General features: G+C 46.1%; 1 protein-coding gene across 3 annotated transcripts in view; it reads right to left on the bottom strand.

Moving 5' to 3' along the window:
* Positions 1-863: 863 nt before the first annotated feature.
* Positions 864-12,040, bottom strand: part of HSD11B1 (hydroxysteroid 11-beta dehydrogenase 1) — a 238,792-nt gene continuing 227,615 nt past the window's right edge. For all 3 annotated transcript variants that reach the window (XM_069238630.1, XM_069238628.1, XM_069238629.1), the window contains exon 7: positions 864-2,178. In XM_069238630.1, coding sequence (XP_069094731.1) covers positions 1,958-2,178 — 221 coding nt within the window. In that variant the 3' untranslated portion in view covers positions 864-1,957. The remainder of the gene's footprint in view (positions 2,179-12,040) is intronic.

Raw genomic sequence — 12,040 nt, 5'->3', positions numbered from 1 at the left:
ACTAAACTAGGTGACTAGATGCTTCCTGTGTTGTCATCAGATTAACAACCATGAAAAACTGTTGGTTGGTAGGAGTGGGCTTTGCTTGCTCTCACGAGCAAGTGCTCTTAAAGATCTCTTGCTCTTGAGTAACATTCCACAACACCACTACTCTAGAGCGTCACGGAAAGATTTAATGATATCAACTTGCACTTCGCCTAGAGCTTAGCCTGTTAAGACACAAGGGGCTGATTGGTGCAAGCAGAGGGAGGGTGATCATAATGAAGGCTTACATAATGGGTAGTAATACCAAAGAAAGGGCAGAATGCTGCTCTTATTACTTTAATTATGTTATGTGATAGTCATTTTGGGCCAAATTTGCCAATGATGTGCACCGATTTGCATCACAAATGTGATGCAAACCATTGCAAAGTGTTTTTGTGACTTATTTTCCAGCGCAAAGCATTTTTATTCATGCAAATTAGAGCTTTACGCTACTTTGCTCTACTTTTCATTAAGGGTACGTCACATGGGTGGTGCATGGCTGTTCTCACTGATGGGTTTTGGCACAAAAATGTAGGCTTTTGTCAAAACATTTCAAACTATGCATGTGTGTTGTGCTGTACAGCTTACACTCAAAGTTTTAAAAGTGTTAGAGTATGTCAAAGCATAGTATTTTGTAATAGACGGGTCGCTTCCCAGAATAAAACTTATTCTCGACATCACACACACACACACCCTTGCAGGTAGTGAAGGCAGAGAAAAATAGCACCATATCGTTATAGATATAGCTCTGTTCTAATTCCCTTTGGCGCTGCACTGCGTTGAGCGAATTATTTGTACATTTGCCCCTTTATTGGAAATCATAGGACCCCAGGAACTCCTTTGATTTTTTTAACAACATTTTATTGGATTTTATTGTTTCAATCACCCATGTAAAACCAAATACCAATCTTAGTGGGGCAGCACAAAACACAAAAGAGAGGTAGCACCGTCCTAGGAAGACATTCCTTTCCCCAGTCACCTTACCGTGCTAGCAAGATCAAAGTATTTCCCAGTCTTTGGGTTCCTCACATTTCTTCTCCACATGCATTTAAAATCCATGTGTAATAACATATCAACATATCCACTCAGGCCACAGTTTCTGCCAAACTCCTAATGACCCCCTTACTCCATGGAAGCTTCTCACAAAAGCATTTTGTAGTACTAACAGCAGTACTCACGGAGCACGTTATTTTATTTAGTCTTACGTGCCTTGGTGAACTGGCATCCAAACATCTCAAATGGGATTATTTAGGGAATATTTATGCACAGTTTGTATAACGGAAAAGTCAGTGGTCTTTGCACTATTACTAACAGGCAGTTGGAGAATTCGTGGCCAATTCACAAAGGTAAGTAGGAGTATGTAAAAGAGTAATTCTGTAGGTACTACCTCCCATACTACTAAACGCTTCGGTGACTCATCCCCTGGACAAAGTTCAAGTTCTATTCCCTCATTCTCAGTTCAAGAAGGTATGGGACGAGAGTGAGGGAGCATGAATCTTAGTGAGCAGTACACGAGCCTTTATGTGCAGGTAACTTGGGCATACATGCTATTGTACCAGTATGTAAGTCATGAATTGCTTCTGTGGAAGGCTTGTACATAGATAAACAAATTAATGCTTCTTTCCATCTGCTCTGACCCCAAATCTCCATATTCTTGTTTCATGGCTTCTCCTCCTGGGTGGAATCAGCGGTATAAATCGAAGCTTTTTACATCAAAATGACAGTTCAAGAAACAAATTTCTCATTGATACAATTTGTACACCACAAAGACGTTCAGGCTTTATCCAATATCAGAATGTAAAACTGATGCAGCCTGATTTTATGCTACCTACCCAAGATGTGTGCTACACACCGATCATGTATCTAGTGGCGTAGTACTCTTGATTAGATGGTCATTGAATTTATTTGGCTCAAGCGGTAGAAATATCAGAAGCTACTGTTTGTCAATTTTCTCCACATTGTAATTTTTACGCACAATGTAGTCCAAGAAGTCAGGTGCCCAGTCTCTGAGCAATAGAGGAATTTTGGCGGCTTGGTATTGGTAGTATACTTCTCGTTGACGGAGGGCTCCTCCTTTGATAAGGGCAAGGGCACACTCTTCTTTTGGGGCGGCTGGCGCATTGATAACACTGGCGACTGCATTTTTTGCTGAATCTGAAAAAAATGGAAAGAAAAAATAACTTCTGAGTTGTTGAATGTTGGCTTATTTTTGTCCCAACCGCGAACTGTTGAATGCAGCTTTCTTTAGGAACATGCACAAGACTAGGGGAGCTTTTTTGATAGAGTCTTTTCAGTCATGGTCTGACTGTCTCTTTAGTTATGAACGTGATCATTCAGCTACATCACTTCTGTAAATAAAATTCAACATTCTGAGGACCTCAACCACAGCTGATACTTGGGATAGCGTGCACCTGGCTATCCATTCAGATAAGTATGTAGGACCCTCTAATAAACCTGTTGAAGGGTTTCAGTTTTATATTGTCTCAAAAATATTGTGGCTGTTTTATATCATAGCGATATAATGGTGTCAAAAATATCACAGGTACCATTGTTTTTAAGAGTTTTTATTTTAATATTGTGTTTAAAACCATTATAGCCGCTCTGTGGTTATAGTTAGGATTCCTAGATTTTGGAATTCCTTAGATATCTGCTTGTTAATAACTGCCCTCGTTTGACGAACCTCCAAGAAACTTTTCAGAACTGTATCTTTTTTCTACATTGGCTGAGGAAAGACAGTTTTGTGGTGATTAGTCAAGAAGGCACAAAGAAAACAAGCATGTGCAATGCAATGAGCCTCACATTTGTTCGATTATTAGCTATTAGTGATGTAAAGTCCTAACCGGACTTTTCTTGCCACATAAATTGAAAATGAAAAGTAATACAGTTTTACATAAGTGAGCCGATTTGAAGAGCCATGTCATGAGCGTGAAGGGGCACACAAACGGAAACAAATTCACTTGCAGTCAAACATATCAGCAGTTATGCAATTATCCATATAACAGGGTCGATGTCATGCAAAGAGCTCGACTACTGCCCAGTGAGATCGTGCTGGGTAGGAAATAAAAATAAAAAGTAGTCCAGAAGCCATGCGGAAAACATGGAGCCTCGAATGTTTTCAGTATTTTACCGGTGCTGTTGAGGAGGAGTAAACACCGTAAAAAGGCACGACATATGCATGCCTTTCATAAATGAAATTAAGCAAATTTTAAAAGGCAAGCCCATAAACCAACGAAACTGATGGGCATGACGTGCGTGTGGTTAAAAGCCCACAGAGAAATTACAACAGGGTATAGCACTTGTGCGCTCAACCCTAAAAAAAACATAAAAAATAAATGACCAACAAGAATGTTCCAGTGATAAAAAGTGAGCAAGAGAAGTGCAAAACAGGGGGTTCACATGAACTATCCTGCTCGTTTGAAAGCCCTGAAAATGAATATAAATGTATTGTGTTGGCCCTTGAAATGGTGAGGAAATGGGGAGGCCGGTGCTAGTAAGGAGGGGGGTGGACAAAGATGGAGCTGGGGTGGTCCCAGATGGATCTACCACCACCAGGGAGTGTCCACTGGAGGTGGATTCTAAGGAAGAGGTGTTCGAACCGGTCTCCCCTGTGGCACTCCCCTCACCCTACATCCTCTTGGTCCCTCTGTGTTGCTGGTGCCACCTTCCTGGGTCCTGTGGGCTGCTGCTTCCCCACTCACCTGTGCCCCTTCTCCAGACAAGGCTGATGCACACAATGAGAGAGAAAGAAAGAGATAAGGGGCAAAAATTTTAACACAGACCTCCCATTGACACAGTTACACATGTACATCTGTCACATTACATATCATGGCTAGGCTATCGCATCTGTCAATACACATTACCTACATCATGTCATGACATGTCACTACTACCCACACCTGTCTGCCAACTCTAACACCTACAGCAATACCTAAATAGGTCTGCACTACTAGACTCATCTTCACAGTGCCAACCAAAGGCCTTTAGCTGGCATAGCATGCCCTGGATGCAGTAGCAGTATTATGCCTGAATACACATCTTACCTCTCCATACCCCTTTCACCCATTGGATGTGCAGCTTACTAGACACAACACATCAGGCCTCTACGGTCACAACACCTGATTACACATGTTACAGTGACAACAACTCCACTCAGAGACCACACAATGCCTACCTGTCAGTTTACATGGCTGCCCAGTCAGCATACCGAGGCCATTATGGAGGAGGACTCAGATTTAGCCAATACTAGTCAGACACCCAAACAGTTCACATCCGATGTGTACTATGTGAATCTGTGGTATAGCCATGTGAGTAGTCAGAACCTATCACAGAGCCAGAGTAGGCGACACACAACACATATATCACTACCTAGCATACTGCTAATTGCATCTACAATGGGCCATGTACCACATATAAAGCATCCAAAAACATCCACCGAGTACACTGTCACAACATATGTACCTCTGGAACACACATACCACATCATAGACCACTTCCAATGCCACCACACATGCAGGTACACCAGACCATGACACCATGACAACTCCACCCTCACACACACCACTCCACAAATAGCAAAATCTGTCACTGAGCTCAGACAACACACATCTCAGGGTATATATTTGCAAGCATTAGGCACACATGGACAAACACCACTGCCAGTACAGAAAATACACATCCCACTACCACATAAGCAGCCTGAGAAGACAGAATACAAATGTCCTTCACATCAACACGCCATGTGTCATGCAATACCCAAACCACTCGTAGTCTGCCACTACCTGATAGCCAAGGCAAGCTGTAATAGTCACAGGCATCAGATGTGCCCCCAACTATCGATGATGACATGATGTAGGTAGTCAGTCAGCAATTCAGCATAGGACTTGCTGAGACTTTGTTCTACATGCCATGTACACACCATGGTGACAAATAAGGGATCTCCCAGGGCACTTACCACCTCCAGTGCCAACCCATAGGTTGGAAGGCCACATCCCCACAAGTATAGCTCCTATGAATGCAATTTCTGTGCTATCAGACCAATTCGGCATGTTATAGAATCCCATGTTGGCTACCTACAAATATCATACAGTCAGCAGATCACCTAAGTATTTGCATAGTCAGCTACCAGGCCAATACTCATGTCCCATGAAGGCTAGTACTATGGTGGAACTGTAATGGCAGCCCCACAATTTGTCAATACCATAACCAGTACATATAGTCCCAGTGATATCAGGAGAGGGACACAGTCGCATATACGGGATAGGCTACACAGATGGAAGTCGACTGACACCTCAGAGCCACTAATGCAGTTGGCAGGAACTGGTCATACTCAATGTTTAGGGTAATACAAACACTCACATCCATTATATGGCCAGAATGGAGTCATATGTGCCTATGACATTAGTGCATCTCCACATTACAGACATGGAGAGGTATAGAAATGGGAGATGTACATCCACTGACAGTAAAGCATGGAGAGACATCTACAAATTATACTCTGCCAGGGTGCCTAGTAAGCATTTTCAATTGTTGATACACATGTAGCATTAACTTCAATGTGACTTTGCCTGCAGTGAGGCACCCAATCCCATTTAAGGCTAGCCAAGTCCCAGAATGCAGTAAGTATTCACGCCCTTGTGGCTGCTGTGCTGACCACAAATGCCCATCCACCTCAGGGTAGGCCACTGCCAAAATGCAGGCTATTAGGGGGGTTCAGGGTCTCATCGGCACCCCTCCCTCGTTGGGAGGACATCCCCAGCTGAGCCTCCACAGTCTTCTGGGCCCAGCGCCTCAGGTCCTTCCACCGCTTGCGACAATGGCTGCTCTGCTGGCTATAGACCCCTAGGGTCCTCACTTGCTTGGCGATGGCACGCCAAATCCCCTTCTTCTGATGGGCTTTGACCTGCATGGGTGACACAGGCAGAAGGAGAAAGTTATGTAGACTGGCTCCACACCAACTGCAGTAGACTATAAACATCAGACCCACCAAATGCCCACACATACCCATCCTCATGGTTCACAGGCCTAAACACCATGCCCCCTGCAAGCATGTACTCCCTGACTGGAACACGTACACCATTTACCCTCACACACACCCCTATCACACATGACTATGGTACTGGGCTCACATGTTCCTCTGGTGCCCCATACAGCTGTCCATACTGGGGCAGGACCCCTTCCACCAGCTTCACCAGCTCTTCTTGGGTGAAGGCTGGGGCCCGATCATCTGCAGCACGTGGCATGATGGCTCCCAGAGACAGTACACAGCAGCTCAGCTCGTGGAGGTCTTGCTTGCAAGAGTGTCAGGAATCAAGTGAGCAAGGCTGCAGAAAATGGCAGTCACGGCCGCCGCATACAGGACCGTCACCGCCAGTGGTGACTGCCATTGGCTCCAGTCCCCATAGGCAGCAATGTTACCCAATGAGAAGTTGCACAGCGGCTGCGACCGCCTTCCGCCATGACGACAGACACTGGCGGACATAGGTCACTTCCATCTGTCCAGTCCTGCAGGACAGGCGGCTGACATTTTATGCTTATATCATGCCTTGATGCATGAAAATAAGTGCGCTGTACACTTTATTCACCTGAATGTGGAGTGGGCCTATGTTGTGGCATCATAGTTTGGCATATACATGTGACATGCATGACACAGTGGCCTTATACTGATGGTTGTCATATGACGTGCATGTCCAGATACTTGTAGGCTCAGAGCCGGTGTAACCATATAGGTAATTAGCATGACTACATACATGCTCAGAGCAGGACAGCTCGGTGTACCACATTTGGAACCTGACACGTGATGTATGTCAGAAACTATTGATCAGGGGCAGCAATGTGCAGCAAGGATGGAGTTCATGCTGATTCAGCATGCCTCGTATTGTATGTGTCACCAGTTTGCGGCATGTCTTCAGTTTTAGGTATGTGCGATAATTATATGTTCCGCTAACATGTGTGGAGTGCTTATCACACTGTTCTTTCTCTCCTCTCTATCCTAGATACCCTGTCATGAGGATGTTGATACATACACCAGGGTACCGTCCGCTAGTGGACCTTGCAACCCTGGAGGCGAGGAATATCATTCAGACCTATTGTCTGAATCGTCACACTATCATGGATCTATGTACCCAGTTGGAACCAGATCTATTGTCTTCCATATGTAATCTTTATGCCATCCCACCCACAGTTCAAGTTCTGTCAGTGCTACACTTTCTTGCCACAGGCTCCTTTCAGACTACAGTGGGCTTGGCAGCACGGGTGTCACAGCCCATGTTCAGTCTTGTGTTGAAGGACTTACTGTGTGCTTAACTGAAACACCTGGACAGCTACATCAGGTTCCCCCAATGAGAGGATTTGGCCTATGTGAAGGCAGACTTCTATGATGTGGGACACATCCCTTATGTTATAGGGGCCATAGATGGCACACATGTAGCCTTGGCCTCTCCCAGTGCCAATGAACAGGTGTAGAGGAACAGGAAAAACTACCACTCCATCAATGTTCAGGTGTTATGTGTGGCAGACCAATACATATCCCAAGTAACAGCCAAGTTTCCTGGATCTGTGCATGACTCCTACATTCTGAGGAACAGCAATGTCTCCCACGTGATGGCATGACTACAGAGGGAGAGGGCTTGGCTCATTGGTATGTATGCATTTGGATGTGTGCCTCTGTTATGGCACCTGTCATCACATTATTCCCTGTGGCTGTACTTGTACTGTAACAGGTCCTACCTCTGTGAACACAGGTGACTCTGGCTATCCTAACCTTCCCTGGGTGTTGACACCAGTGAGGTACTCTGTCACTGAAGGGGAACTCTGTTTCATTGAGGCCCATGGCAGGATGATGTGTGTAATAGAAAGGACATTTGGCCTCCTGAAGGCCAGATTCAGGTGCCTGCATATCTCTGGAGATGCCCCCTCTACACTCCCCAAAATGTTTGCCAGATCATAGTTGTCTGCTGCATGCTCCACAATCTGGCCCTGAGATGTCAGATGCCCTTAGTAGCTGAGGAGGAGGAGGCAGCTGGACCAGTGGTTGGTGATGCAGAAGTGGAAAGTGATCAGGAGGCAGATGAGGAAGGTGCAGCTGACTCTAGGGCTGAGCTCATCAATCAGTACTTCTAGTAACATACAGGTATGCTATGTGTATTTTCATGTGTACGATTTCAACATAGTTTGCTGTCAATGGTCCTCCCAATTTGGATAATCAGTGGTGGTGTAATGTGTTCCTATCCCTATGTGTGTGTTGTGGGCGGTAACTCAATGCATGTAAGGTGCTGACTGAAAATGTATCATCTCTACCATGTGTACTCTCTGCAGGTTGCAAGATTCACATCTACTGTGGACAGGCCTGTATTGTGCTATGTGTTCTGCATTCTCCTGTTCTCATGCCATTCTAGTGAGTGACTGTGTACTGTTAATCTTTGGCTCTCCTACCTATTGTTTGAGCCCCTAATGTTCATTAGCCTTTGGTTACTGTTCACAGAATAGAGTTTAGCGCATGACAGAACCCAGCTACAGTGTTTTGTGATGTACTACCTGAGACTGGTGATGTAGAAGTGATATCTGTTGTGTCCTGCCTCTGCAGTCCCTTACACTGCTTGTTGGATTAGGGGGACATACCCACATAGCACTCTGCAGACAAAACATTTGTATGTGTACAAATAAAGACAGACACAAGTGCAGTAGCTGTGATATATAGTGTTTATTGTGCATACAGTGGCAAGCAGGTGATGAGTGGGATCATGATAGATGGAATCCTCAGAGTAGGTAACACAGCTGTAGGTAGCACAGGTCCAGAGTCCATTGGAAAATGTAGTAATGCCATTGAACAGTCAACAGTGTGTCTCAGTGACACACAAGGGGGAGTAATCAGGAGAGGGTCACTTCCTGGCAGTGGGTTTTGTCTTGGCATCTGCTCCAGCCGGATGTCTGTCTGGATGGACGTCCATGATTGCTGGGGGGGGGTTTCAGCTACAGAGGGAGGGGTGCCTGAGGCCTGTGGTTCCCCTGGCAGGGCCTCCATTCCACTAGCTGCTGCAAATGTAGAAAGATCTGATGTGATGTGGCTAGTGGAAGGGGCCTACTGGTAGATGGAGAAAGCACACAGGGTGATGGTGATGTCCCAGAGCACCCCTGCAATGAAGGCTATGGTGGCATTGTGGGCTTGTCACTGCTGCATGACCTCCTGGTGGTATTATTTCTGCAGCCTCTGGTTTTCCCCCAACATGGTTACGATCTGGGCCATCCTGTCCTGGGATTGTTGATATACTCCCAGGACTTGGGAGATGGCTTCCTGGACAGATGACTCCCTTGGCTGCCACGTCCTCTGGCCCACACGTCCCCTCCCATGCCCACATGACAAGTGTGGCCTGTTAGCTGGTGGCCATTCTGGCTTGCTAAATGTGAGTGGGAATCGCTGTACCTTGTAGCATGGTGGGAGGAGGGTATGTGTGTATGCAAGGTTGCTCGTCCTGTCTGTGCAGGTTGTGCATGGAGTGTACCTCCTTAGTTCCATGCCCATGATCAGTCCATTTCAGGGTTGTTGATCTGGATAAATGATCCTCATGTTGGGTGAAAGTGGCGTTGTTTGGCATTGTGTTGTGCCATTGCATTGCTGTCATTACCATGTAGTGGTCCTCAGTCGAAGCATCCAGTTATTGTTGTTATTGTTGCTAGTGCTAGTGTAATAATCATACATGCAAGAGATGTGATGTGAAGTGCACACTGCGTGTTTGATGTAGATGGGCGAGTGCATTGTGCGAGTCATAGTGATAGTAATTGGCTGTGCTATTGGGGTTGGGTGGCATGGAGTGTGTGGGCATTGGGGCAGGATGGTAGTGTAGCATGCAGGTGAGGGGCATTAGGTGATTAGGTGGGAGGTGTGGTAGAAGATGGGGTGAATTGGGGAGTGTTTGGGTGGTGAGGAAGCATGCTGTACAGGTCAAATTAGTGCCAAGGGAGTGGTAGTTACTCACCAGAGTCCAGTCCTCTGGGGATTCCAATCAGGCCCTCCGGAGGCAGGATATCCAAGACCTTCTCCTCCCACAATGTGAACTCTGGGGAGGAGGTGGGGGAAACCACCAGTCTTGTGCACAGCTATCTGGTGTAGTGAAGCCATGGAACACACCTTCCCCCTAAGGTTGTACCAGCTCTTCCTGTTGTCCTCCCTTGTGCGTGGATGATTTCCCACTGAGTTGACCCTGTTGACTATTCTCTGCCATAACTTTTCCTTGCTATGGAGGTTTGCTGTACCCGTGCTCCTAAGAGTTGTGGCTATACCCTGAGGATTTCATCAATCATGACCCTCAACTCACTGTCACTGAAGCATGGGTGCTCTTGGCGTGACATGGTGGTTGTGTTGTGGCTGGGGTTGGGTGTTATGTGTGTAGGGTGCTTGGTAGGGTGGGGGTGTTTGGTTGTGAGTGCTGGTAGGTTGTGGTGTTTGTGTGTAGTTGTGGTGTGTGTACAGTGTTGTGCGTGCAGTTGTGTGGTGTGCGGTGAGTGTGAATTGTAAATGTGCCTATGGTGTATGAGTGTTAACTTATGAGACTGTGGCTTCTCGGTGTATGTGGTGGTTGTTTTCATCGCAAAGGACTGTGTTTTGTGAGGGTGTTTTATATAGTGCCGTGAGTAGGTGTGCCTGCTATGTGTATGTATGTGAGGTGTGGGGTATTCACACTGTCCAATGTGGTGTTCTGTTCTTACAGGAGTGTGTTCAAAGCGCAGCGGTTCAGACCGCCAGTGGATTTCCACCATGGAAGAACCGCTGTGGTGATCTGCAGGTCATAAGGTTGTTGGTGTGGCGGTGCTGGTGGTGGAACCACCTCTTTCCCACCCTCCTGGCGGTGTCGGATTTGTGGCTGGTTTTTGGCAGTCTTCATAGTGTGACTCTTAATACGGCGGTCGGATTACTGTCAACATGGCGGTCTTTTGGTGGCCGCCACTTTCCATAGGACCGCCAAACTCGTAATGAGGGCCTTTGTCATCAGGGTTCATACGTACTGGCCATAAAATGTTCATTAAGAGTTGTATATGGTTAAGAGAAGATCGACCCAGCACAAAGCCACTTGTGAGTCATGAATCAGGCACAGGAGAACCCTTTTGAGTCAGATCGCTAAGACCTTAGCAGGCGTCTTCATGTCTGTATTAATAAGAGCTATCAGACATTAACTTGCACAGCTGGTGGAGTGTTAAAATGAGGCTTATAAGTGCCTTAATAAACTCTTTCCGCATCATGCTAGTCTTCAGTTTCCTTAAAACGTTGATAAAGTAGAGGCACCATCAATCGTCTGTGGGCGTTATAGAATTTGACTGAAAAGCTGTTGTCCCGGGGCTTTATTACTGGACAGAGCCATAAGAGCCTTCATGATCTCGGCCTCTGTCACTCCTCCTCTAAGAGCTGCGTACTGGTCTCTGACAAAATAGGTAGTCAAAGGTTTCTGAGGAATTCTTGTTCATAGGTGAGTACCTCCAAGCGGTAAAGGAGGGCAAACAAATGTGCAAATGTAGCAGCAAACTCCACTTGATGCATCACCAATCTCCCAGTGTAGCTCCACAGTACAGATATGGCTTGACTAGCCTCTTGTTGGTGTATTTACACTGTTAGAAGTCTGCCTGCTTTTCCCCCTGTTGGTAATGGTGAGCTTTTAGGCACAGCAAAATGTATTCAGCATGTGTCATGAAATATGAGTTCAGGTCATACTTGACCTTCTCCAGCTGATGTAACAGGCCTGGCGTGGGTTGGCTTCTGTAGCTCCTAGTGAGGTTGCATACCTCAAATTCTATTTGGGCCTACCTCTCCTGAGCCGTTGTTTTCGTGCTGCCAACTCCCTCATGAGGATCTCCCTTAAGGTAGCTTTCTGTAAATGTAGGATCTCTCTTAAGGTAGCTCTCCCATGGGACTTACGGTGAGGGAGTGGAGGGTTCATTATCCAACAAGTACTTGCAGAGTTGCCTCTAAGTTTGTGTTGGTCCTCCGGCATTCAGTAATGGGAGAGGTTCTATCCCCAGCGCTCGGAGA

Source organism: Pleurodeles waltl, chromosome 6, assembly GCF_031143425.1.
Source record: "Pleurodeles waltl isolate 20211129_DDA chromosome 6, aPleWal1.hap1.20221129, whole genome shotgun sequence".
NCBI lineage: Eukaryota > Metazoa > Chordata > Amphibia > Caudata > Salamandridae > Pleurodeles > Pleurodeles waltl.
Note: the sequence above shows the minus strand (reverse complement) of the source record. Positions and strands in the feature narration are given on the sequence as shown.